At 39.5% G+C, this 27,674-nt stretch overlaps 1 protein-coding gene across 2 annotated transcripts in view; it reads right to left on the bottom strand.

Moving 5' to 3' along the window:
• Positions 1-396: 396 nt before the first annotated feature.
• PRUNE2 (prune homolog 2 with BCH domain) overlaps positions 397-27,674 on the bottom strand; it is a 144,214-nt gene continuing 116,936 nt past the window's right edge. Inside the window, exons 12-20 of one of the 2 annotated variants that reach the window (XM_075078716.1) lie at positions 24,021-24,197; positions 18,769-18,871; positions 14,971-15,102; positions 11,616-11,702; positions 8,210-8,308; positions 6,096-6,131; positions 5,537-5,575; positions 4,005-4,052; positions 397-1,455 (exon numbers count right to left, since the gene is read on the bottom strand). In XM_075078716.1, the coding sequence (XP_074934817.1) occupies positions 1,434-1,455; positions 4,005-4,052; positions 5,537-5,575; positions 6,096-6,131; positions 8,210-8,308; positions 11,616-11,702; positions 14,971-15,102; positions 18,769-18,871; positions 24,021-24,197 (743 nt within the window). In that variant the 3' untranslated portion in view covers positions 397-1,433. The remainder of the gene's footprint in view (positions 1,456-4,004; positions 4,053-5,536; positions 5,576-6,095; positions 6,132-8,209; positions 8,309-11,615; positions 11,703-14,970; positions 15,103-18,768; positions 18,872-24,020; positions 24,198-27,674) is intronic. The other variant, XM_075078715.1, reaches the window with a different exon arrangement.

Raw genomic sequence — 27,674 nt, 5'->3', positions numbered from 1 at the left:
AAGGACTCATTTACAGACAAAGCAGAGAATCCACGGATGTAATTCTAGGACATACAAGAATCTTGTGAAGATAAGAATAATCTTTCAGAGAGTGTGTAACACTGACTTCTGTTAGGACGTCCCAAAAGGCAGTTGAGTCAGCAGGTTTGGAAAGAGCATGTGTGTGAGTTCATTAGGCGAAGAGAAAGCATTAGTCATATTCTTGACTCTTGTCATTTTAAAGCAAACAAGCAGAATTTACTCAACAATTAATTTGCACTCTTTTGCAAAAGAATGGTCTGAGAGACTGCAATTATTTTCCAGTGAACATGAGGTCTTACTGTAGTGTCTTTTTGCTAGTACATAGGACAAAAGCAAACAAGAAATGCTTCAGGGTTTTTTCCTTTTCATGTTTTTACTGCTGTGTTCTATGACACAGACAATAACTTGCATTGTAATTCTTATATTTTTTTTATAATAGATACTCTTTGAATAATACTTTGACATCTATTCCTAACAAATGAGTGTGACTCCCAACTGTAGATTTATACATTCAACCTTCAGTTGTTAGTAGGGAATACTAAGTATTTTTTTCCTATTCATAGCATTAATAGCCTTTACAATTGGAGTTAGGGTGTCATTTGAAGACTCATAACTTCAAAGAAAAAGTTCTGGAAAAACAGATTTAGAAAACAACAACAACAAATTAATGCTCCAGGCTTTTAAAATATATGACAACCATTTACAGGATTAGCTGCTTTTATAAAAACTGTCCTTAAAATAAAGATACAAAACTAAATTAACATAGAATTAATTTCAGTTACTCATCCATCATATGGGAAGTTTGTCTGATGACTAATTACTATTTTTTTAGTATATCAGTCTTTTCTGTGACTGAATTAAAAAGTCATTAGGGTTAAATGAACATGGAAAGACTTTTCACACAGTAAGAAGCAAAGTCAAGAAAATCCTGCATCATTTCTAGAATTATTTTTAAACAATAAAGTTGCTGCTGCTCTGTGACACACCCAAGCTAACATTTCTTGTAACAATAACTATTCTGTTCAGCTATGCATAAACATTAATATGCTGAAGACAAAAATGAAACAAAAATCCACACCCTCATTGACTTGTTCATGAGGTACACTGTTGATAAACTGGTATCCTTTTAAACAGAAATTGCACACACACATAGAAACGAATGCTAGATCATACAGCTTTCCTAATGAAAACTCTTATTTCTGAAAACACCACAAATAATGAGGCCCAAAAGCTGGTGTTTCCATGGCAATGGGACCGGCCCTTTTGGTCTTCTTGAATTGCTGAATGACATGGAAAAATCATAAATCAAACAAAATTAACCCAAATTGCCTGTTGTACACCATGGTCATGGGGGTCTGGGTGATGAAAATCCAAGTGAACCCTCTTTTTCAAATGCCTGGCAACGATGCTTTTTATTTCAGGGTCATGTCAATGCTGTATATTAAAGACAAAAAAACAAACACAAAAGAACAACAACAAAAAAAGAAATCAGTGCTATGAAACACATGGGTAGTCATTTACCCAATCCTGAGCTCTCACAAAGTGTTGAGCATCCTCACCTCTCATTTACTTAAATCCATTGGTATAAAATAATTTACCCACATCCTATCTCCTATATACAGAAAATACATACCTTAATAAGAACTGTTACTGTTTTACTGAAATTAATAACTACACTCCCGGCAATTTCACTCTGAAGTAGACACCAGATGTGGAAAGATCCACTGGTGGAATGTGGCAAGGTATGGGTGCCCCTAAAAATGTTTCTAAGAGTAGGGTTTTGCCATTTAGTTCAAATCACTTGTCATCAAATTTAGATGCATTCTTTCGAATAAGAAGTTGCCATAATAAACATTGCATCAAACTACAAATTTCCTCACAGAATACATAGCTATTTAAAGCACCCTCAATATTTATGAACTGTTACAGAATGCACAGGGTTCTTTCACTGTGAATTATTTCATAATGAGTATTTTTTTAAAAGTCATGATGAAGTGCATGAAATTGAACAAAATAGAACACAAGGGAGCATGACAATAGACAAAAGCCTTTGGAACAGATACAAAAAAGACAACAGAAGCAAACTAAGAGTTGGGCAGACTCCAGAGGCATTTCAGCAGGAAGCATACAGAAGAAAAGCCTGTGTAAAATTGCTGTTATCATTGTGGAGGCATTTACACAGGAAATCCTATTTCCTGAAGAAATGACACCAGAAATGAGTGATATGACCACAGGAAATTTACTGCCACTTCTGAAGACAGATTTATATTTATGCAGAGAAAATAAATAGCAGGAATTAGCATTAATTTGGCCTCAAGCATATTTATTTAAGCTAAATACAAATTCTCTTCTCATATTGCTTTTTGCTGCCGAGCTTCTCTTTTAAAAAAAAAAGGAAAATTGTTCAAGACACAAAAAGACCAAAATCATAAATAGTCTTTAACATGTTATTTATTTTCTGTTCTCATACTTTAAAAAAACCAGTTCTCATATTCACTCATTACAGAGTAAACAGTGTTTGAGAAAAAAAACAAACCAGCTGCTCAGAGATTATGTCAATTGCTCTTGAAATCAGGAATTTAGTTTATGATTCTAAGCTATGTATCAGGTATGATACTGTGGTATTTCAGTAGAGTACAATTTTATTTTAAAAAAGTGAAAAGGTCTATTTTATTTATGCATCTGTTTGCTACATGTACTTCTAATTATTTGCCTGCTTATTTGTGGGATATCTGGAAAGCCAAGGACACGTAGTGAACAATCCAGACTCAGACTGTGTGGACTTAATCTGCCTGTGAACAAGAAGGCCTCAAGGATGTCGCAAAGTTCAACTGTGGTTTTAAAGGCATGAAGCAAGTAGGAAAAAGGGGAAGTAACCACCGACTAGCGGAACTAAAGGCAGGATATGGGCAGATCAGGCTGTGTGTGTGGATTAAGAGTATAAGCAAATCCGAATATAACTAACAGCACGTGGCCAAACATAGCTGACCAATTAACAATAGGCTTGCGCATGATAAGGTGGTTAAAGAGCTATATTAACCGTGATGTGTCTGCAATAAACCGACAACTGCTTGATCATATTGATCGTGTGCTGTGTCCGTGACTTCCGCGTCAGCACTTATTAATACTCATGTCATTGATGGAATCTTTTACCGAGGAGTCAGGTTTACTATACACCATTTCCTGAACAATATTTCAGTGTGAGGCGGCAGCGTATTTCTACATTCCAGTCAGATGGGTAGGGACTGCAAAGTCCCTGTCATTCCTCCCCTGTACGCCCTGGCCAGGAATACACACACTGCCACAATGGCTAGTCCCCCTGACATGCTATTCTAGCAAGGAACTGTTAGTGCTTGTGTGACACACTGCAGCTACAAAAGCCCTCACTGATGCACAGTAAGAGCAGCACTGTTTTCCATTTGCATGCTTTAGTTATGGTATAAGACAGAGGAATAGCATGCCAGAGGACTGATGCATTCCCATTTCCAAGGGAACCAATCCTGAAAGGAAGAGACACAAAGATACTGGATATTTAACCAGGGAAATAACTATGAAAGAAGCTGAGAAGCACAAAAAGCAAGGAGAAGGAAGCCATCAAGAGCATGACCCAGAAATCAAAGTAAAATATAAGAGTTTTTAATCTCTAAATGAGAATGGCCAGTTTACCACTACACTTTTAACTGAGGATAATGCATGGGACCATATTCACTCTGATCATGTTGCACTTTTTCTATCCATTTTTCACATAACTTAACCTGAATATCCTCAGACTAAGAATTCTGTCTGCCTCTGCTTGGAAATGGTCGAGAACACTTTAAACACATCTGCAATGCAAGTATAATAAATCCTAACTTCAGTGATTTTTCTGCTTGCATATGTTGAGTCTCTAAAAAGCCTCATGGAGTCTACCCAGGCTCAGTTCCTAGAGCATGGTTGTAAAGTAACATTAAAATGTAATGACAGTATTAGGCATAAATCCTTACTCCTGCTCCACTGAAGTAATTTCTGGATCATTCGAGAGGCAGCTAGTTCTGGGTACAAGGAAAAAGAGGTAGTAGTAAACATTTCTTCTGTGTTTATTTCTTTCTCTTTTTAAATATGACATCAAATTTGGGAGATGTAATAACTAATCGTAGCGAGTTACACACAAATGTTATTGATAGGAATGTAGTGAGCTTAGTGCCTGCAACACAAATTAGTTTGAGTAATAGATTTTTAAGCTATTTGTTTAAGTTGGGGAAGTGTACTACAGTGACTTCATATATCCAACAATAACAATAATCAGTGATGCCTCATATGAATATTTAGTTCCCCTTTCACCTGGTATGCTGCAGCCTGCACTCTTTTAAATGAAATGAGCAACAAGAAAGCAGTTTTCTTCCACAGAGTTTTCATTGTCATATACTACAATGCATTTGAAAATGTTTGAATTGAATGGATAGAGGTTGCATTTCAAGGTTGGGAGGGCCTCTTTTGTTTAACAAAATATTCAGGTGGTATCAGATAACTACTTATGTCTGAGGCAGTCTAACTGCTAGAATCAAAAACCAGTGGCCGGTGTTCGGTGTTTTGGGTATTTCTCTGTGGTTGTTTTAAAAGCTAACCTCAGGAGAAATGGAGGAAAATGTGTACCACAAAAGAAGAAAATTTAGAAAAAATACAACAAAGAAGTGGTAAGATGAAAATTCTGAAGCACACAAATTAAAGGAAGGAGACTGAAAAGACACTTCAAAACCTCAAAATCTTTGTTTACAAGAACTGCAGGAAAAATGTCATACTAGAACCAAGAGACACAGTTCTCCCTTCTCTGGAATCTTGTGTGCAATACACATGTGAAAAAAGTGCACTGGATATTTTCTAAGCTCTGTACAGTGAGTCAAGGATTGTGTCCTTCCAGTGAAGGATTTCCATGGTACTTTACACCACACTGCCTCAGTATGTTAAAGTCAAAGCACAGATTACAGTTTTAAAGGATCTGATCATCAGCTGACACTGATTTATTAAACGACCATAAACAATACAATATTATCAAGTATTAATCCACTGGCATATCTAACCAACACTGGAAAGACAGGATAAGTTACCTACCTACCTTAACTGAGAATAAAATATGATAGCTATCCCTAACTTAGCAAACTGTAAAAAAATAATTCTTAAAAAGAACCACCTCCTAAAAACTTTATGAATCATCTGACCTAATGGGTGAAGGGTAGAAAATATGTGATGAGCCATTTTAATGGAGTAAAAGAAGTTATTTCAGTCCTCCCCATGACTGTAGAAAAAATCATCAAAAAATTGCAAAAATGTTTTTTATAGTGTAAGGATATGACCATTCCTTACTGAGACCCAATGGCACAAAAGCAGGCGGCTTATAGTGAGAGGGGAAGTCAATTCACAAATGTGGCAACTTACACGAGCTGATTGCTGTACCAAACACATAATGTACTAATGCATTCAATCTATTCCTATGAAACAAGTAAATATAATGCCAGCACCCCACTGAAAGCTATCTTACTTAGCTGTTTCTGAAGTTTCCCTCAGCTCTTCATCCAGTCTGCGTGAGTAAAAGTTACCGATATAAAGAAACAAAGAAGCAAGCAGAGCATAAGAGAGAAGCAGAGCAATAGCAGAGCAAAGAACAAATATAGTACATGCTTCTAAAATAAGCACCCAGTATTATGCACTATCCCTAAAGCTCATCAGTTCAGTATGATAACATTTATCCCTGTGCTTAATCCACCTTTAATTTGTAACTCCTTATATAGTTCATTTGGAGGCAGAAACATAAAAGCAGCAGGGATCTAAGGCATGCCCAGTGGACAGAGCCGAAAGCATTCAGTTGCTCTATCAGATAGTATTAAAGTAGCCGCAGCCTGGGCCAAGTCAAGGGCGTTTACAGTTGAGTAAGTTTTATCTGAACGGGAGGCTGATCTCAACAGCTTGAAGGGAAAGTAAGATTCCACATCCTCGCAAGTCCTCTCTCATTCAGCTGTTGAGGTCGCCTGCAGGGGAAAGGCTGTCACACAGATTCACTCCATTATGAGCAGCAGCATGGGCTAGAAAGCAAGTTTTACCTCATTCTTCTCTTAATACACTTCTCTTCATCATACCTTACAAGGTAAGAGGGGGTGAAGGAAAAGAAAAGATGTACAAGTTCATATGATACAAACAGGCACATTGGATCCCCCTTCAGTAAAAACTACCAAACAACCACACATCCCAGATCCTGGCATAACCCTATGTACTTTCTACAGGTGGGATTCCTCATGACCATAGGTGGCGCTTCTGTTCTTGCCAGTGGAGCAATTATGAAACCAAAAACTGAATTTTATTTTATTTTATTACAGGAGTCTTTCTCAGTTTGCTGCATAAAGGAAGATATCAGCTGAACACTGCTCTTCTCCCTGTGGCATGGGAATAACCAGCCACAGTGCCTGGAATGCGCATACCCACTAAACCTTCATATCACAACATCTCGAAAGTGCTTGCCACCAATGGGCACACTTGTCAGCTTTCTATTTTTTTCTTCAGCAAAAATCATGGCCTCTCATCTGGCTGCATATGACATGAAGCAGGCAGTTCCCTAAAATTTCTTAAGCTCTAAGTCCTAAAGTTTTTTTGGTACTGGTGCTGTGATCATTTCACCTTTGGTCTGAGAGGTGAATGGACTTTCTGAACAGTTTTCAGTCTACAGGGGTGAAAGAAGTGTGTAACACAGGTGTGTGTACTGCTACAGACAGCAGTAGTAACAGCAAAGCACAGCAAGAAAGCAGAGAGAGAAACACACTGAAGTACCAGGTTAAGGACTGTATCAAAGGGAACTATAAGCAAGTAAAATGTTTACAGGAATCAAAAGAGGAAGGGATGGAGGGAGAATGAAAAAATTCAGGGATGTTAATACATTCTGGACATCTCCTTATCAGGTGACCAACGACCTCTGTGCTCCACATTCTTAGCATCACTCCATCTCTAAAGAACTTATAACAGCAAATAAATTTGAGTGGAAGTCCCTACGACCCCTGATTTCACAACTGTCATTTACTATTTTTACAAGGGCCACTGCAAGAACTGAGCTTCCCACTTGCTCCCTGGAATTACACCACAAGTATCAGAGCAACCACCAGCTCAATGAAGGAAATTATGTTGCTTTCACAACTACTATGAGGCAGGTGTGAAAATCCCTGCCTGGATTGAAGAGACCTATGACAGCTCCAAAAGAAGTATTCTTCATACCTAGTCACTGATGAACCATAAGAAAAAGACAATCATATTTGTGTATTTACTCATCAAAATAGTTTCTATAACAGAATGTTTGCCTGTTCAAGGCCGAGGACATTTGATAAAAAGAATAGTAATAAAAAAGCATTCCTGAATAGCATAACTTTTTGATAGTGACCCACATGAAAACCATGATTGATTTCCAAGGTTTTCAGTCTTGGTATACCTTTTCAGCTTGTGGTTTTCAGGTCTAAAAAAGAGCCAGTTGAGGTGAGCAGTTGAAATCAACTTCCTACATCTTTTTAATAGATACCTTTCCTTTATAAATAATTGCATTTTAAGAACTTTTACACATAAGAGGCAAGAACTGAGACACTGTCTTTCAGTGGTTCTGGGTTGAGCCATGAAAATCAGCAAGATAAGGAACGGTGAACCTATGGACTTTCAGTGGTTTTCTATTGAACAGGCTGTCTTTGAATTATTGTTTCAGTTCAAAGCTCTCTATGACTAAAAGTTAAAAATACTTTTACTTAAATAGTGGTAAAAATTATGGAAAACTATAGTATAGGTGATACCTGTGGAAGGTTAAACTTTTTTCCTACTTTCTTTCTGGGTTGCTATTAGTAAGTGAACAGTCTGTTCCTATTCGGGTTATATAGTCATAGGGTTGATGAAGGGACTCTGAGCCAGGAAGTTTTTCCTCAGTATCATTTGGCCCAGTACAAAACCTTCCTCTTCCTAAAACCATTTGTTCCCCTAGGAGGATGTATTTATTGTGTTTTGTGTTTCCATTGCACGGCGTTTTCCAGCTTCTGAGTTTGACAATCGAATTTTTGTGGAACAATGCATAAACATTGGTAACAATATCAGGAAGGGGCTTTCTATTTTTTTTACGGACTCTGAAACACTATTATTAGTTGTGGAAATAGTTTCCGTTAGAACAAGTACACTCCTACTGTACACCACTTACTTGACAATACTGTCTGGTATGTGCACGTATTCCATTGGAATCATCTCACGAAGCTCTGCCAACGTGTTGACATACTGTATCTTACTGCTGAACTTAGAGCTGAAACACAAAACCAACATGTTAACTGACTTTTCCCCAAAAATATTTTATTATATATTAAAAAAAAGAGAAGGTTTGTACTTAATGTATTAAATAGTTAAGCATTTTGTTATTCACATTTCAATTACAGAGTCCAACTGATCATGAGCATAACTGAGTTCTAGTGAGGCTGAAATCAAACCTAGACCTTTTGCTGTTCCTTGCTTTGTCCGAATCACAGTATTTAGGACAACATTATGAATTGTAATGCCTACATACCAGGCAATGTGATTAAATTTACAGTTTGAAGGAGATGTATTAAAATTCTGAAAAGGATCAAATCCCCTACAGTATACTTAAATGTAAAAAGAGATGGGAAGCATTCATTTAACATGGTCATGATGAATTAATATCAAGAGATCGTGATGCCTTAGCATTTACATTTGACACTGATTCTCAATCAAACATAATAAAACTGATCTTCCTCATTTGTTTAGATGAGTACAGATCTGATTGTGTATAATGCAGGGCCTTCTTATGAAGAAAAAATTCCCTTGTTCATTTCAGCTGTGCTATGTGATAATTTATTGTGTTTGAGAAATGATCGCTTGGAAAAAGGCTAAATTATTCAGAAAACACACCTTAAAAATAAGGCTACTCACGTGTCTAACCTGAGTTATTTGATATGTATCAGCTTAAAAGAAATATATACTTATCATTTGGCTCATAAATCAATTTTCCACATCTAGCTTTGGTTGTATTTAGATAGTCTTTTAACATCAGTAACAGTGATGAATGCACATTGACAGTAAATGTTCTTAAGTGTAGGCCATGAAAACCAGAACGCATTCTTCCTATTTACTGTTGATTTGGAGGTACAACCAGACAACATGAAGCCTCTGAAATAGCTCTGAGCAGAAGGTTACTGCTCCTCCCCTTACCATACGTAACTTCGTAGTAAGGTTAAGTGACATGACTGAAACATGAATACATGAAGGTACTGTGAACAGTTGTTTAAGCTCATCCATTTTAATTTGTCTCTGTACCAGGTTAGCATCACTAGGCACACACACTGGAGCAAGCCAATGCTCATGTTTTAAGATGCATGAATCACTCAAAATTGTCCAAAGCCATGATAACATACAGATAATTCTTAGCATTTTATCCAAAATGTTGACCATAGTCTGCATCTTCTGAACTGCAGCTAAAGTAACTTGGCAAGCTGCAAGCCAGTTGGGATTCTATCGGGTCCACTAATTCCACCACAGTGATTTCTGAGTAATTGCTTTGTGTGGGAATCTGTGTACACGTATACCAAACACATGACCGAAATAAGAAGTCCTTGTTTCTTTCAGACTTCAGGGGAGGTGTGCTGCCAATAGTGGTGAACTTTCTATTATTTAAATGTTTCCAGCAAATGCCAAATATCTTTCACGGACACTTGTTTTATTAGAAATCTAATTTCTTACCTAACACAGCTAGGATGATCACTAGTGTGAATATCTGGTTGATAAAGAGTATCTAGGATCTAACTTTGCAACCACTAGTTCTTTCATCCTGTGTATTCAGACAACTGTTTAGTGTTTGTCAGTCAAGACGAGTCCCAGGTTTCACTGAATAACCTTGCCAGTTTTTCAGGTAGAATTGACTGTAGCACACCCTCAGTGACTTGACTGTCCCTTGCCATTCTGTTGACTTTCAGATTCTTGATTCCTACAGTTTTGTCCCGCATCTCAGTTGAAATAAAATTAAAATTATGTTGCTTGTGTTTAGCTATATCATTGAAAACTCTGCTTGCCTTGGGACCAATTAATTTCTTACTCTAAAATTCCCACCATGCATGTCAGTGGTTTGGTGAATAGCTCGGGGCTAGTGAACTAAGCTACAGCTATCAGCCTTCAATCTAGTCAATTTTCTGTCTCCTTACGTCACTTGTTACTGAATTGACTCTGTTTTCATGCCTCCTGGAGTTTTTTACTCAACTTTCTTATAATCCTCTTCTGTCCTCAGTGAGGGTTCAAATATCTTGTGTCATCTTCCACCAAAGTCAAACTGGCCATGTGTCCTGCCCATCTTTTTTCAGCTCCCATTTGCAATTTACTTTCTTCTTACACAGAGAGTCAATCTCCTTGTCTGAAATGGACAGTTTCATGTGGTCTTTACTGTGCCTAATTTGTACTGATATTTTGCTTTGCCAAACTATTCAGAGTGAACCTTTTCTCCTGTTTGGCGATGCAAAACCTCTAGTCACTGCTGCTTAGTATGGTCATTCTGAATAAACAAATAATGAACTGAAACAGATGTGGCATATTTGATTTTTCTAAATTTTACTGCCTACCTGTCCTCTGGGACCAAACAGGATGCCAACAGAAATATCTCAGATACCAAATGCAACTCAATGAATCCCATCATTATTGTTGATAATTCCAAGTATTGTTTCCCTGTTACTCTGGTATTTTTAATTGTAATTTTCTAATTGATTATAAAGACACCACATCTGAAAGAAGCAGCTCCATCATGACGCTCTGCCTTTCACAGTCTGGCAGTGATGGTAGAACTCACGTCCTTCCCTATCCCAGTGTCACCCTGCCAGGACAGAGTACCCTGCAACAGACATCTCCAGTGTCCTCATCTGCAGCCTGGGGGCAGATCTCTCTGAGATCTGTCTTGAGGTATGTTATTCACTGTGTGGCTTCTGTAGACGTACCCTCTTGCCTGAAGCAACTCTTTCTTACACCTATCAGTCTGCTCTCCCTGATCTCAGGATTTCAACTGCATACTTACCCATCTTCTTCAATAACTTTGTGAAGCCTTCAGAGTCTGTAACGTTTCTTTGCTTTTTTACTAACCAAAGCATTATTTTTGGTGACATTAAACCTTTTTTGGATCCAGACCTCCTATGCATTCAAACTGCCGAGGGTGCTGGCAGTCTTCTTGCATGACCAGCAACAAATTCTTTAAAAACCCAGAATTGTAGCTTAATCTTGCCCTGTAGCCAGTTTTTTTTAAATAAATGATTATCATGCAGACCCCTTTTCTACCTGCCTTTTAGCTGGGCTGGGAACAAAGACAATTCTAACAGACTGAATTCCCAGTTCTGCATACACATGCAGGTTTACGATATCATGCCTGGTGACTGCAACTAGATTCTCATACAAATCATACGGTATTTTCCACTCACTTTAGGAAAGTCAGCTTTAACTGTCAAAATATCAACATCAACTGTAAAATGAATACTCTTGAGTGAATGATTAACAGCCTTGTTTGATGATTTAGGGTGCTTCTGCATTCTGAGGGACACAGAAAATCACTGGTTTTCACTACATACCTTATAAAAGGTCGTGTCACAGCCAGAATAGTCCTGATAAACCATGATGGATGAACAATTATAAATGATTTCAAATTCTTCCGTAATCTAAGTAAAAAAGAAAGGCTTTCTTAAAAAAAAAAAACAACAAAAACCCACAGAACATACAGAAAGAATCCACCTGTCTGGAAGGGGAAAAGGAATCTAGCAGCAGGCTGGCCACCTTGGTGAGGCAGGCTTTAAACTGAGGGACTCGGGGAGTGGGGGCCGAAGTGGCAATGCTAATGCCATCACATCCAATGGGGGAAAAAGCCAGGCCAACCAGAGGAGTGGCAAAGGTGCCTTAGCTCCCTCACAAGATGACAATCAGAAGACCAACCACCTCAAGGGTGTGCATGGCTATAGTGGATCCTCATGCACCCCTCCAGGGAAACCTGTATGCTCATGCGCCTTTCTGAAATGCCTGTACAACAACGCATGCAGCATGGAGAATAAACAGGAAGAACTAGAGGTCTGGGTGCAGTCACAGGGTCATGATCTGATTACAGTTACAGAGACATGGTGGGATAGCTCACATGACTGGAATGTGGGCATGGATGGCTACAGGCTTTTTGGGAAAGACAGGCCAACAATGAGAGGTGGGGAGTTGTTCTTTATGTGAGGAAGCAACTGGAATGCATTGAGCTCTGCCTTGGAGTGGAAGGAGAAGAAGCTGAGAGCTTGTGGGTAAAAATTAAGGGACAGGCAAATATGGGCGATACTGTTGTGGATGTTTGATACAGGCCACCTGATCAAGAAGAGGTAGTTGAGGAAGCCTTCTACAGACAGCTGGAAGTAGCCTCCCAGTCACAGGCCCAGGTTCTCATGGGGGACTTCAACCACCCTGATATTTGCTGGAAAAGCAATACAGCAAGGCATGCACGATCCAGGAGGTTCCTGCAGAGCATCGGGGATAACTTTTTGATGCAGAAGGTATAGGAGCCAACAAGGCAAGATGTGCTGATCGACCTTATACTAATGAACAAGGAAGGGCTGGTTGAGGATGTAAGAGTTGGGGGTACCCTTGGCTGCAGTGACTACAGGATGGTGGAGTTCAGGATCCTGCATGGTAGATGCAGGGCGACAAGTAGGATTACAACCCGGACTTCAGCAGAGCCAAATTTGGCCTCTTCAAAGACCTGCTTGGAGGAATCCCATGGGCTAGGGCTCTAGAAGGCAGGGGGTCCAAGAGAGCTGGAGAATATTCAAGGACCACTTCCTCTGAGTCAAAATCAGTGCATCCCTAGGAGGAAGAGTCAGGCAGAGGAGCCAGGAGACCCACATGGATGACCAAAGAGATTCCAGAGAAACTCAGATGGAAGAGGGAGGTTCACAGTATGTGGAAAAAGGGACTGGCCACTTGGGAGGAATATAAGAATGTTCTCAGGATATGCAGAGATACAATGAGGATGGCCAAGGCCCACGTGGCACTAAATCTGGCAAGGGATGTCAAGGATAACAAGAAGGGCTTCTTTAAATACATCAGCAGTAAAAGGATGACTGGGGAAACTGTGGGCCTGCTGCTGAACATGGTAGGGGCCCTGGTGACACAGGATGCAGAGAAGGTGGAGCTACTGACTGCCTTCTTTGTTTCAGTCTTCACTGCTAAGGCTGTCCCTCAGGCATCTCAGCTCCAGAGGAGGACTTCCCCTTGGGTTAGAGACCACCTAGGCAAACTGGATCCTCGCAAATCCATGGGACCCAAAGGGATGCACCCGCAAGTGCTGAGGGAGCTGGTGAATGTCCTTGCCAAGCCACTCTCCATCATCTTTGAAAGGTCATGGAGGACAGAAGAGGTGCCCGAGGACTGGAGGAGAGCAAATGTCACTCCAGTCTTCAAAAAGGGCAAGGAGGACCCAGGAAACTATAGGCCGGTCAGCCTCACCTCCATCCCCAGAAGATGGTGGAACAGTTCATCCTGGAGGTCATCTCCAGGCATGTAGAGGACAAGAAGGTTATCAGAAGTAGTCAACATGGATTCACCAAGGGAAGATCATGCTTGACCAACCTGACAGCCTTCTATAACTGTGTGACTGGCTGGGTAGGTGAAGGGAGAGCAGTGGATGTTGTCTATCTTGACTTCCGTAAGGCATTCAACACTGTCTCCTATAGCATCCTCACAGGCAAGCTAAGGAAGTGTGGGTTGGATGAGAGGACATTGAGGTGGATTGAGGTGGATTCAGTGAGGCTGAACAACAGAGCTCAGAGGGTCGTGATCAATGGAGCAGAGTCTGGAGGGAGGCCTGTCACTAGTGGTGTTCCCCAGGGGTCTGTGCTGGGTCCAGTCCTGTTCAACACATTCATCAATGACCTGGAGGAAGGGATAGAGTGTAACCTCAGCAACTTTGCTGATGATACCAAGCTGGGAGGAGCGGCTGATACACCAGAAGGCTGTGCTGCCATCCAGTGAGACCTGGACAGGCTGGAGAGCTGGGCTGAGGGGAACCTCATGAAATTCAACAAGAGCAAGTGCAAGGTCCTGCACTTGGGAAGGAACAGCCCTATGCACCGGTACAGGCTGGGGGCTGAACTGCTGGGAAGTGGCTCTGTTGAGAAGGACCTGGGAGTGCTGGTGGACAACAAGCTGACCATGAGTCAGCAATGTGCCCTTGTGGCCAAGAAGGCCAACAATATTCTAGGCTGCATTAAAAGGAGTGTGGACAGTAGGTCAAGAGGGGTTATCCTCCCCATCTGCTCTACCCTAGTGAGACCACATCTGGAGTGCTGTGTTCAGTTTTGGGGCCCCCAGCTCAAGAAGGATGCGGAACTGCTTGAGCAAGTCCAGTGGAGAGCTACCAAGATGTTCAGGGGACTGTGAGCATCTCCCTTATGAGGAAAGGCTGAGGCACCTGGGTTTGTTCAGCCTGGAGAAAAGAAGACTGAGGGGGGATCTCATCAATGTTTATAAATATCTGAAGGGTGGGTGTCAAGAGGATGGGGCCAGACTCTTTTCAGGGATGCCCCTTGTCCTGTCATTGGGCAATGGGCACAAGTTGGAACACAGGAAGTTCCACCTCAGTATGAGAAAAAACTTCTTTCCTGTGAGGGTGCCAGAGCAGTGAAACTGGCTGCCCAGAGGGGTTGTGAAGTCTCCTTCTCTGGAGACACTCAAAACCCACCTGGACACATTCCTGTGCCCCCCTGCCCCACTCTAGGTGTGCCTGCTCAAGCAGGGGTGTTGGACAAGATGATCTCCAGAGGTCCCTTCCAACACCTACCATTCTGTGATTCTGTGATTCTGTGATTATATATGGTGAACACTGTCATACAGAGGAGTAACAGAAATGGACAGTATTTAAAATAATGGCTGTGGATCAGAAAGGAAAATAATACTCACCGTCGATCGATCATCTGGTAACATTTTTTCATCCAACCCAGTCCAGGCATCCTCCTTCTTGGTGTTGCTCCATTCAAGTAGACAATCATATAATCTTCAGCTACCATCAGCTCTAAGGTACTGATTACATAGCTGACAAAAGTACAGAAGAAAGTGAGGACACACTTTACATTATCCACTTAAGCCCAAACTAAATCAGTCTACTAGGAATAAATCCAGGCAGACTAAGCAATTTTCCTTTAAACCAAAGCAAACGTTTAGCACTGGGCACCATATTACATGTAGATGTATAACTAGAAAACCACAATCTTATCTGCATCTTGAGAAATATGTGGTCTTCTTACAAAGATACAGTTTCATAGCGAGTTCTCAAATCTCACAGGTGACTTTGCGTTTTCTTAAAGGGGTATTGAATAATGAGATTTTGCAAGGAAGAGTGTGTCAGGACCATGTGAAGTTCCAGGAACTTCTGAAATTAACTGTTGAGAAACTTGTCTCACTATTAATAATCATGTTTGTTCAATGCAAAAATAATAAGGGTCAGGAGAAGATACTTGTCTACAATCCTTGTGATCTTCACACTGCTGCTATGGTGACTACCAACTACATACAAACACTTTGAGTCCCAAGGCTAATAAAACTTGTTCATCAATCTGCCTTCTGATGGGACAGAGCACTCCATGGCATCACTTAATTTTGTGAGAAAAACACTCCAAATACTCATTAAATTCCTCAGCTAAGCAATGATAACTCAGACAGAACAGTACTCTTGGGGCCAAACTCACCCTACCTAGAAGAGCACAATACTCAGTCAAATGAAAGGGTTGCTTTAAATTCTTGCCTGGGACTATATACGCAGATGCTCCACTCAGTAGTCCCTACCTCACTTGGGAGTTGTTCATCACAGGAATTTTCAAATTATTCTCTCTACTATCCAGCCCCAAGGCATGTGTAAAAACTAGAGTGAAAAATCCGAGTCACACCTTAAAAACCTAAATGCCTGAGTGCACTCACTACAAAAGGCAGATCTTTTCCTGAGCATAATGGCCCCTTTCACAAGCGTATGGGAATGACTCAGTCTAATCTGACCCTTAAATTCCTTAAAATGCAGTTTCTTTAAAAGAATAGCAGGGAATCTAGTTCTGACCAAAGAGAGTGATATTTTACCTGGGTATAAAGTAGGCAGCCATTAACTGACCAGTTCCATGCATTTGATAAATTCTATCTACATCACTATTGACTCTATGCTTTTCATTCCTCTCTTTCTCTCCTTCCAGTTGTGCATTCCAAGCTTTTGCCTGACATTTGTAAAGGCTCATTCTAACAATGAAATATCAAAAGCAAGGGATTGTATAGGCATTCTGATGCACAAGCTTAATTTAACTGGACTTGCTGACTATTTGACAGGTTATGGAATTAGCCCTTCCCATGGGGCACAACACCTAGTGCTTTAAAGGCATTTAGACACTGAAACGTACAGAAAAATGTGTATAAGTACTTCTCAAAACACTACAGGCCTTTCAGTTATAAAAACAGAGACAGTCTGAAGAATGTCTGTTTGCCTAGGTGCAAAGGGAATTGTGAATATTATGAATAATCAGTTATAATAAGAATAATCACGCATACTTCTTATCAGGAATGAGAGAAGTATTATAACAAAAAGGAATCTGCTAGCTTTTTAGTCAGATCTCACTTATCTCACATACTTTTACTCAACAGCTCTTAATTCACTGTGGGTTGAACAACAACATTTGCCGTTTTAGGGATGCTGAGCTCCCTTGCAAACCTTACCTAACCAGTAAGTTTTTATTGTTTGGTAATAATGGTAATTTCTTTATTATTTGAAAAGATGGACAGAATTTGTCCCATAGACCAGAACAATTCACTCACTCGGAAAGCAAAAAGTGCTGGTTTTGATTTTCAAAGTGCAGTTTTTCAAACTGTGATTCTTTTAAAAAACTTTTAATCTCTAGACTGTATCAAGCAGCCACAAATGAAACAGCAATTTTCTGTGCGGTTCTGCATCATCTAGAAGAAGTACAGTAGAAGAAGCTGTCTCAAGAGTTTTGGCTCACACCCAACTTTTCAAGGATATTTTTACAGAATTAGTCAAGTTAACAAATAGGAACAAAGTAACTGGATATGTGAAAGGAATCCAGAGGGAAAGTAATGGCAAAACTCAGGAACAATTGAGGACTGTTGTTAATAAGAAACTAGAGGTGGCTTATATACTGCAAGTGCACAATAATCTATCAGAAACATGATGTATAAGAAATGATAAGAGAATTAGTGATTTGCAGGTCTCTCCAGACCACTATATAATTCAATAGTAAAGAATTCACAAACATTTAAATATATCAGTTATTGGATATGTTGTAAACTGTTGCACTCCCTCTATTTCAATGCAATTAATATGCCTAAAACTGAACGAAAAGGGTGATCTGACTTTCCCTCATCTTGTTGTCTTACAGAGAACCAACAGTTTATAAGCCTTAAAATAAGCTGAAGGTTCATAGCCAACGTGAACTCTCTGTTATACTGACACCCCAGAAAAAGACAGTGAGTTATAAAATTTACTTTGGCAATATCCTCAGGTGATATGGAAAAGTCTCTTAAGGCTTGAAAAGGCTTTCTCTGCAAGGTCCATTAACCACCTGTTCTATCTTTGAAGAAGGGCCTTTGGTGAAGTCAAAGAAGAACTATTTAATGTCAGTCACAGTTACTCTCAGCTTTGTTCCCTAGTTATCAAGTTAAAACCACTGTAGTAACTCCTGTCCTCTAAATCACTAAGCATTGTGTAAATCAGTTACTGTAAATGACATGGGGGTCTTAGAGGCTCTACCAGACAAATGCTAGCAGTTGGTGTGACCTGAAACTAAAGCGCTGAATCTCGTTTTTCACACACAGACAGTGTTGAAGGCACTGGCTGTCACCACCTGCATCTTCAAGGACTGGGGTTTTAAGGAGATTCGGTCTGTGCTCTTGGTGCTTCACAAGGTGCAAACGGCAACAGCCAGGCCTCTGCTGACTTTAGGAATGACTTACTGAGTTTTAGCATAGAAAATGCTGGAATGATAGATTTCTTTAACAGCTGTAAGTAAAAGTAGCTGGAAGCACTTCAGAGGAGTGCTGCCTTCACAACTTTTGGCTGCCAAACCAGGTTGCTATCAGGAGTCATCTTCCTGTGATAAATTTGGGTTCATGTGGCCAACTTTCTGTCCTGCCCAACTGGCCCCTGGCACTTATAATTGACTCAGAAGCAGCTGGAGTCAGGAAGAACACTTAGAGCTGTTTGTGTCAGCAACTGTCATTTATCCTGAATTTTTAAAACAAGTGTCACAAAATGGTCCTGTGACTCCCAAACACAGCCACAGCATACACTGAAAATAAGATATACAGTGATACTTCATGATAATATATAATAAACAATGAATATTGAAAACCAGTCTGGTGGCCTAAGTCCCTGCCGATTGTTCTCACAAGTGCTGGAAATCACTAGTGAAACAGTGCAATGACTGTAGGCCCAAGAAGCTGAAGATACTGCATTCCCTGACGTTTAGGGAGATACTACAGTCAGGTTTGGTGCTGACAAATACAGCCGTAAACTGGGAGAGTGAGTGGGTAAAGAATACCAAAATAATACTCCACTGAGCAGTTTATCTAAAACCACTATTTTCCTTGTCATTCAGATAACTCCTCATTAGGGAAAACTACCTCCTAATTAAAGACAGGTTATCTCTCACATAATTATGAGTACTAACTTAAAAGACTCTGCCACATTGCTTATATATCACTCACAGGAAAAGATTTTCCATGACATAGTTGTAATCAGTTCGACTGCTGTCTGGCAAGAAGCATGCCGCAAACACAATTATTGCATTCAGACCATCACCATAGTATCCTGTGGAAAAAACCAAAAGGCATTTTTATCTTTTTCAAAGACTTTTAACATGAAAATTTAAAAAGAAATCTCAAAGTTCTGGAATAGAGCTACTATGTCTACTGCTGAAGAAGACTGAAAATGTACGTACTATCATCAAGTGATAAGGAAGTAAGATAGTCAGTTATGTTGAATTCCTGAAAAACACATTTAGCACAACTATTAGTAAACTTTTTCTAGAGATCAGCAAAAGATACTTGTAAGTAATACAAACTTATATGAATTCCTGGTTCACTGCATCTCTATGGCAATCATGTGCTGAATGCTCACCTTAGATTGAGGAATAAGGGGCTAAAGAAAATATCCTACATTTGTTATCCTGCATCTTTTGAATGATGTTTCACAAAGTCTCACAACCCACTCTCTGTTGGCTTGCACAGCTCAGACGGCCTCAGGACATTACAGTTATGACTGCACCCCACTATACCTTAAAGGCTCCTGGGGATCAGTTGAATCCTTTGCTGCAAGTTTTGTATAAAATTCTTCTTTACCTCAGACACTCCAGTTGTCCAATACTGGCATTCTCTGGGCTGTGCCACTGCCTAACAATAGCTGTAAGCCCTCAAAGCTGCAGCGCTACCTTTCTGGGGACCAGGACAGTTGCTTGTTACCCAAAAGAACGTACTTCTTTTTTTTCATGATGGATTAATGCTGGTTAATCTTCTTCACAATCCTTTGCAGCTGCTACAGGTTTTTATATTTTTAATAATAAATACAACATACTTCTGCATCTCAGTTTAAAATTTGGTTTAAAAGATATGTGCAATCAGGAAGCAATTTATAAAGATGCTGTAGAAATGGTTGTAGGAAGATAGCACTAATGATGCACAGAGATAGAAGCTGGATATACTTAGAGAATGACTTGAAAGCCTTTCAAAAGAGCCTAGGAGAAACTAACCATGACAGAGAGATGACAATGTTTGTGAAGGAAACCCTAAATCTCCCTTGGAGATAGAAACACATTCCTGACAAAATTAAAGGATAATACCAGCACCTATATAACATTTTCATAAGGAGACTTTAAGATGTTTACAGTGCTTTTTGGATACTATAGAGCAGTATCCAAGCCTAACTCAAATGCTCGTAGAAATTCTTGCACAGTAGCCAGCCAAGCAAAGCAAAATTTTCCAGGGATAGACAGAGATAATACACAATCCGCGTATGCTAACCAGAGAAGAGTGAGCGACTGGTTTGTTCACTCCTTTTTCATAACACCTAAGCTGAACCTCAGCTAGCTGAAATAAGAAGATATTTGTGTCAAGTAAGTAATTTCTTACATGGCTTTGTTGAGATCTTCAAAGAATCCAGAATCCCTGACAAAATGGTGCTTCAAGGCGCTTCCCTATTAAGTCCTCCATACCAAGGAGAAATACAGCTGATTAATCTCAACACTATCCCAGTCATAAGGACATGCACAGAGGCACTCTCCATTTAGGGCTCTCAGCTGTTTCTTAAAGGACAAATAAACACCACTGCTTCCCCAGTTACAAAGGGGAGCAAAAGAAGGATAAGTCTCTGAGAGAAAAATGCGAATATCAGCAGTAAGTCTGCTGCCTTGAGCCATATTGTTACAAATCAAGGCTTGGCAAAGCAACCAGCTGAAGGATTATACTGGACTTTTTTCCTTCTGAATTTGATTTGGTAGATTTGACTAAATATAACACACTGGATAAGATGACAATATGGATTGTTGATGGTAACACCAACGTTAAGTTGAGAATGCCAGCTAGCCTAGACCTCATCCACTGAAGAATCATCTGGACACCGCAGGAAGCTTTCTGTCCTTAGCCTCAACTCCGTCCTTCCATGATCTTGCCATCTGTTGTCTTCCTGGCACTGTGAAGTAGCTTTTTTCTGGCTCTCAGAGGCCAAAGGCCAGCTAATCTACAGCTGGGCTTCCAGGGGTAGAGAAGCCACTGTACAACGGCAGCCCAGCATATGTCCACTGTCTTCTCCAGCTCCACAGCTGTTGCACTCCATCCTGTTGGAGGACACAGACAGCAGAAGAGCTCAGGATTAAGGTTTGAGTTCAGACCAAAGGGCAATGTGGATATAAACCACTTTAAAACATATTATATGGCATGGTGTGTCATAGCTCCAGCTCATGTTAGGATTCAGTAGCCATGAACTGCATATGTATAGATATAGATATAGATATGGGTGATTGGCTTTGGTGTTCCAGTGAAGATGTCATGGTCAAATTCAAAGAGTAGCATTGCATTCTTTAGCAAGGGTGTACACAGGGAGGGGGAAGAAACTCCAGTCCCATTTTCAGCACCTTCACCTTTTAAGAGTTTGACATAAAGGAATATACCAGTCTTCTCAAAAGAAACAAAGAGAAAAGAACTCCACAATCCATCCTCCACTTAATACTACTCTCTATTACGTTTCCATTTTCTCAATAGATCCAAATACTTCCAGAGAGACATTACTCATTTCACCTATCCCATCCTGGCTTATCCCTTAGCTAAATCATTACGGAATAAAGTGGAGTCTTCTTTCCCTTCAGCTTTACAAATAGGGAAGAGATTTCCTTCCTTCCATAAATTAAAAAATCTTTAAAAGACTTTCAGGACAATTATATCATGCTGCCATAAAGCAATCTGTCCAGCTGGCTCAGGAGTTTGGCAGCACGAGCATACTGTGGCAGGTGTGTCCACTAAATTACACAGCACAGTTTGCAGTTCATGTAAAGCAAAATGTTTATGTGTAGATTCCACCTAACTGCACACAGAAGGAAAACCCACAGTTAAATCTAAGCCATTTTTTCTTACACGTGCTTGTAGACAAGGAACGTTCACCCAAGGGAGAAATGCTTTTTAATTTTCATCACAAGAAGCCAGTAAAAGCCATTTGCCCAATTCTCAGCCTATACAAAACGACAGATCTCTAAGAAATTTCTCCATCAACATATGTGGAAGGCAATCTCACACCTAGACTGCCAAGTCTACTTTCCCCCTTCCTATTTTGTGGCTACCACCTACATTCTGCATTTGGTGTTAGCTGTCATTTGGCAGGGAGGAATGTTCAGTAGATCATTGAATCATCAAAAGATACTTGGCCTGACTTCCAATTAACTAATTTTAGCCAGAATCTATGCTTAATCTTGAGGTTAAAGGAAAGATTTCTGGCCCTCTAAAGCACTCCAAAGATCATAAAGTATTGCCAAAGGGAATATCATACCAAATAGGCCTAGCTGCCACAATGTAGAAACTGTTCAAGCTGCCCAAAGTTTTCCCATGACCCATGCATCAAAACTTCTTTTTTTTCACACCTTAGTCTGCCACTTCATAAACACAGTATTTAATCCAGTCCTTAACTCACTTTGATGTGGCAAAATTCCCAGTTTAGCCAGTGGTGGGCTGAAACTTATCATTGCATCTCACACTATTTCTTTTACAATGGCTAAGTTACTGACCAGCACCCATTCAAAAGTAAAGGAAACTTAATGTTCTTTGTCTTAGATTTGAGTGATTTAACAAAACAAGATGCCAGACATGTAAAATTTTAATCCTGAGCTGAATGACCTAGACTCCCATCAATAACTGTGCATTATACGCACTTCACAGTTGCCATCAGGGATACCTGCCACTGGGACTAGTCCTTGTTCAACAGTCAAGCAATGCTCACTTAAGAGCTACTTCTCCACTCACTAAAATGGACTGAAATTTGTTTTTCATAAAAGCTGGTATAAATATAAACATCAGCATCTAGTAAGAACTATACATGACAGTTTTCACCACAAATGTACCTAGACTACTTTACAGCATACAAACAAAATATAAATAAACACCATTAGCAAGGTCTCAAAGTATTTTGTGTTTGTTTCCTAAATTATGCCACCTGTGCCTGTTTGCTAAACAGTGTCTGTGGTGTCATCACATTCATAAATCTTTGATGGTGTTGTTATAGTGGGAAAATGCTTGGAGGTTCAAATGTTTTTATTAATTCTGACTAAACCTTCTGCATACTGGCCACTGTGAACATCTGTAGGCTAGCATTTACCTGCTTTTAATGTCAGTGTGAAAAATTGAGGACCACATCCTGAGGTAATATAATTAACTATAATTTATTTATGCTAATTTTATTAGAGATTCAACACTGAAAATATACTGGAAACAATGGTTTACCTCTAAATTATATTACGGATCGGGAACACTGTGACAGAAGCATCCCTATATAAACTCACAAATCTCACCTATGCAATGCCAGGTTACCTGCCTCGGTTTTTGCAGGAATAGAACAACTCATCCTTACTTAATACCTTTCTTAACAGCTGGCAAACAGTGTCCCCTGAACATATAGAGTACAAAGATAATCTAAACCTGAGACACTGAGGAAAAGGCACTTAGAAAGCTTTGCTTCATTTTCTTCCTTCAGTATCTATAGTACTATTTATACATTCGAATTAATTTAGACAGAAGCGTGCTAGTAACACCAGAACTACAAACTCTCTGAGGAGGTTAGGAGCAGATGAGCAAAGGAGACAATATAGCAAGCATGTGAGGTCATTTTCCTTCTTCAAACATTTTCTTTGACATGCTATTTGATAATCATTAACATGAAAAAAACCCTAAAAAACAGTTTCTGGTGAAATGTTATCTGCTGCCAACTATAAATGGAAGAAAAATAACATAAGGAGCTTAGCAGACGAATAGAAGCCCCAGGGGAAACTGTATTTTTTTTCTTTTGCCACTGTACTTGTTTAGATCTGTGCACCCACACGCATCATTCAGTAAATCACAGAGCACTATACTTCCTTGTGCAAAAGTTTTTGACAAAATCCACAGAATAAAGTTTTCAATTTTTTCTCCTGTAGAACAAAAGTCTTTTTCCTTACTCTAAGACAGTTTTAGCCTACAATGACCAGACTGCTACTGACACATGTATGTCAGTTTATTTGTTGTTCCTGAAATAGCTCTGTATTTAAATTACTCACTAGTCATTGCCACATTGAATCAAAAGCCGGCTTGATTTCAGTGATGGCTGAAAAATAAACTCTCTCTCCCCTTGCCAGTATGATAACTGAACTAAAATAGAAACAAATCATGCTCAGTAAAGCATGATTTTTTTACATCAATCTAAAAAAATGCATTCAGGGTTTTCCTACCTCCATGTGAAATGACCTTTTTGTAAGGTTCAATGACTTTCATATCAATTCTTTGTTCTTGTTCTCCAATAACTACTGTTCTCCATAACCTGTTGTCCTCTCGCTCCTCTTCAGCAGTGTACTCTGGAATTGATTCAGACTCCTCCTGAGAAGCATCCTTTGTGGCAGTCTGCTCTTCTGAAAAATAAAATTGTATGTATTACATTTTCCAGTAAAAGATCTAAATATTTTGTCTGTTACATACCTTTGAAATGGATGAATGAAATCAACTGGATTTTTATAGCGCTATCCTGGACCTGCACTGGTATAAATTAGAGCAGCATTTTATCATCTAACAGTTAGTAAATGAGAAGTTTCCATTTTTTTGAATGTTTCATCATTATGAACACAAAAGGAACAGCAGCAATTTTCAGTATGCAGAATACTGCCAAGGGATTTTTGCAATTTTGGATCCAGTTAGTAAAAGTGATCAGCTGGTCACTGCACTGTAGGTCTCTAAAAATCTTTGTGTTGCAGGTATGAGAACTACACTAAAAAGCAAAACAATGAACTAAAAGTGGACACACCAATGCTTCTTGCCTAGAGAGGAATTACCACAGAGCTACAGCTTTTCAACTTTCTCCCAGTTTGTCTCCAATCTCTTCACATCTGGCATCAGCATATATGAAGAATGCCCATCTTCCTCTGCTTCGGTCATGAGATAATGCTGACTCCTCATATAAGTACAGTATTCACCTCCCCCAGGGTCTTTCGGCAGAATTTTAATACCAGTTCCCTCCTGATGTGAAGTACAGAGCAGCCAGACAATCTGGCCTGTTCTTACCAGCAACCATGAGAGTTATCAAGGAATATCAAGCTCCCCAGAACACAAAAAAAGCTTTGAACTTTTTTTAAAAATACGAATTAGGTTGATCACACATTTGTTGTTATAGTAGGATTAACAAAGTCTGAATTTCTACCACTGCCCATCTTGTATTTTCTGTCTCTAACACAAAGTACTCTTAGGGAATAATACTGGCAGAAGGTCCCCTCTCCTTACGTAGAATCTCCCATGTGCAACACAAGCTGAGTCTATCACCGATTCTTTTCTTTACCTAATTCCTGCCTGCTGGAATCTTGCAAGAAAGCAGTAATATTTCACCTCCTGGCCTAACCAGCTGATGAGTTAAAAATGGATTCAAGTAAAATTGTATTAGTGGTAGCAACACGGATGGAAGACCAAGAAATACATACACGTGCATATATAACATGACGACATAAGCATTTTTCCTTAGGAAATGCAAATAAAGGGAGTGTGAGAAGATCTAACATTGGGAAGAATAACAGGCTGCAAAAGGAGATTTTTTTCAAGTATACTATTTCAAATTGGTTTAACAGTTGCCACTCAGTAGATTATCTATTGTGGAACTGAAATATGTATTTATGCCTTCTCACGGTAAAATGCTCATGATGTTTAATAATGTACTTAGCATTCAGTTTTGAAATATCATGTATTCTATGATATTGGAAATAAGCTTAGAAAATGCATAACCTCACTCTCTCCAAACCTAGAAATCTTAATGCAATTTTGTATTACGTCAATTTTGCAAAGGTACCATGGAAAACAATATGAAACCCACACACATGCAGTCAAACTATGCAAACTTTGACAGGCCATCACAGGGTGGTCCATTCATTTAAGGATATAGGGTCCCCAAGGGATGACACTATGCAGCTCAGGGCCTTTCAGAATACACAGATGGGATTATCAGAATAGCCTAGGAAAATTGTCTAGTCAGCTGGTTCCTCGGAGGACAGAAAGAGCATGACTGAGGCAGAGAACTGAAGCTGGCAGAACTGCTTTAGTGAAAAGAGGCTGGGCTAGGTAACAGACAGGCTAATGCTAAAACTGTATTTAGGGTTTGATAATTCTTTGTTTTGTTAGTGAAATTGCAAATGAGAAAAAACATGAAAAGAGCCTCATAAAATTTGTGATTCTGGAACTGGTCAAATTAATTATTTTTTGATAGAAATGGTACTAGATCACCTCTTCCTGACAAAGTGGCTACGCTTTACTGCCTGGAGTGTTGATTTTGCAGAGAAAGATGCACCAGTGTGAAATTCAGAAAGGAAATAAAGATTTGCAGACAAAGTAATAAACACTTTTTTACTTTCCAAATAATGCTGATTTGGGAGGAGACCTTCATCACTATGCGAAACATACGGTTTCAGAACATGCAATTTTTATGTTGTCAAATGTAATAATCACAAAAATCTCATTTCAGAAACAAGAGCAGGTTCTGAAAGAGAATGTTTAAATGTAAAGTATTAGTGACAAAAAAAACCGCTGTGACACTCATGATCAATCAGTCCCTAAACAAGTCAGGTGCTAGTTTAAGACAAGTACATTAGTATTTCCGCTGTCAGCTATTTTGTTACACATTGCAGTTGTGGTGATTCTCCTTCACCATTCTTTTATACACATAGGTTTCAGTATTTCTTGTATTACAGAGCTTTCCAATGATGAGGTGGACCCCTGAAGCATGACAACAGTCTTGCTTTTTTCAGTCGCCTATTATAGTTCAAGTGGACCTTCAGCAGTCTGAGCATGACAAGCTAAAAATCAGTTCTCTATGGTCTCAACAGCCACATCTTCTCAGTATTTACTTCCCTGGCTTTGGCACAACAGTCTAGAAACACTGATCTATGGGAGGTAATGAGTGCTGGTAGCAGCAGAGCGCATACTGATTAACAAGAGAGTAACAGAAGTACGAAGATAACTAAGGCTATTTACCATGCAAATAAACCATTCTGCACTAGTTCTTATGACTATACTCTTAGCTATCAGATTCATATAATATATAGCCTACCTATTTTATTGCCTGCTTATTTTCTAACCTTCTGTTCCTGGCTCATCTAAGTGGAGGACATTTTGCCGATTAAGTATGTCTACATTCAAACTACACAACTTAAAAATATACCAAAAACACAGGTACCTTGAGTTCTTCACTTAGGACTTCAGGGAAACTGGCCCAACTTCAGCAATTGAACAAATTATCACATTTAGAAAGCAGCAAAAAAAAGCTGGGGAGAAATGCTTGCCATAAATACAACTGCCACCAAAATCACTGGTGTTGAATTTATTTACTTGAGGGCTTAAAGGCAAAATCTGTTCCACTGCAGACAGAGATTTTTGCTCTCACACAGTGGTCACAACAGTGTAAACCTGCAAGCACGCACTGCTCTGGTGTGAGCGTGTAAGTGAACGCACGCGTGCGTGCACGTGTGTGTGTGTGTATTAATTTTAACCTTTGTGACAAAATCTTCTACCCATCAAGCAACTATCACTATGCTCTGCATCTACCCATAAGGATATCAGCCTTCTAATGAGAAGTGACATTAGAGATGCTCATGCATGACTGCATACACAGTAATGCCTCTTTGGCAATGTCACTTAAACTGATGCAACTGTTCTTGTATGCTTGAAAGACCATACAATTTTTGAATCATCGTGACTGACCTCACTAGCAATAGAGAATTTAAATGCAAGGGAAAATTCAGTTTAAATTCATCCATTTTTGAAGCTTCTTTCTGTTGTAGATTGTAAAATGGTCACAACTAATTTCCCCTCAAATAGCTTATGATCTCTATGTATTTACATTAGTGAATACAGTT

Source organism: Phalacrocorax aristotelis, chromosome Z (assembly GCF_949628215.1).
Source record: "Phalacrocorax aristotelis chromosome Z, bGulAri2.1, whole genome shotgun sequence".
NCBI lineage: Eukaryota > Metazoa > Chordata > Aves > Suliformes > Phalacrocoracidae > Phalacrocorax > Phalacrocorax aristotelis.
This window is presented reverse-complemented; position numbering and strand designations above follow the sequence as displayed.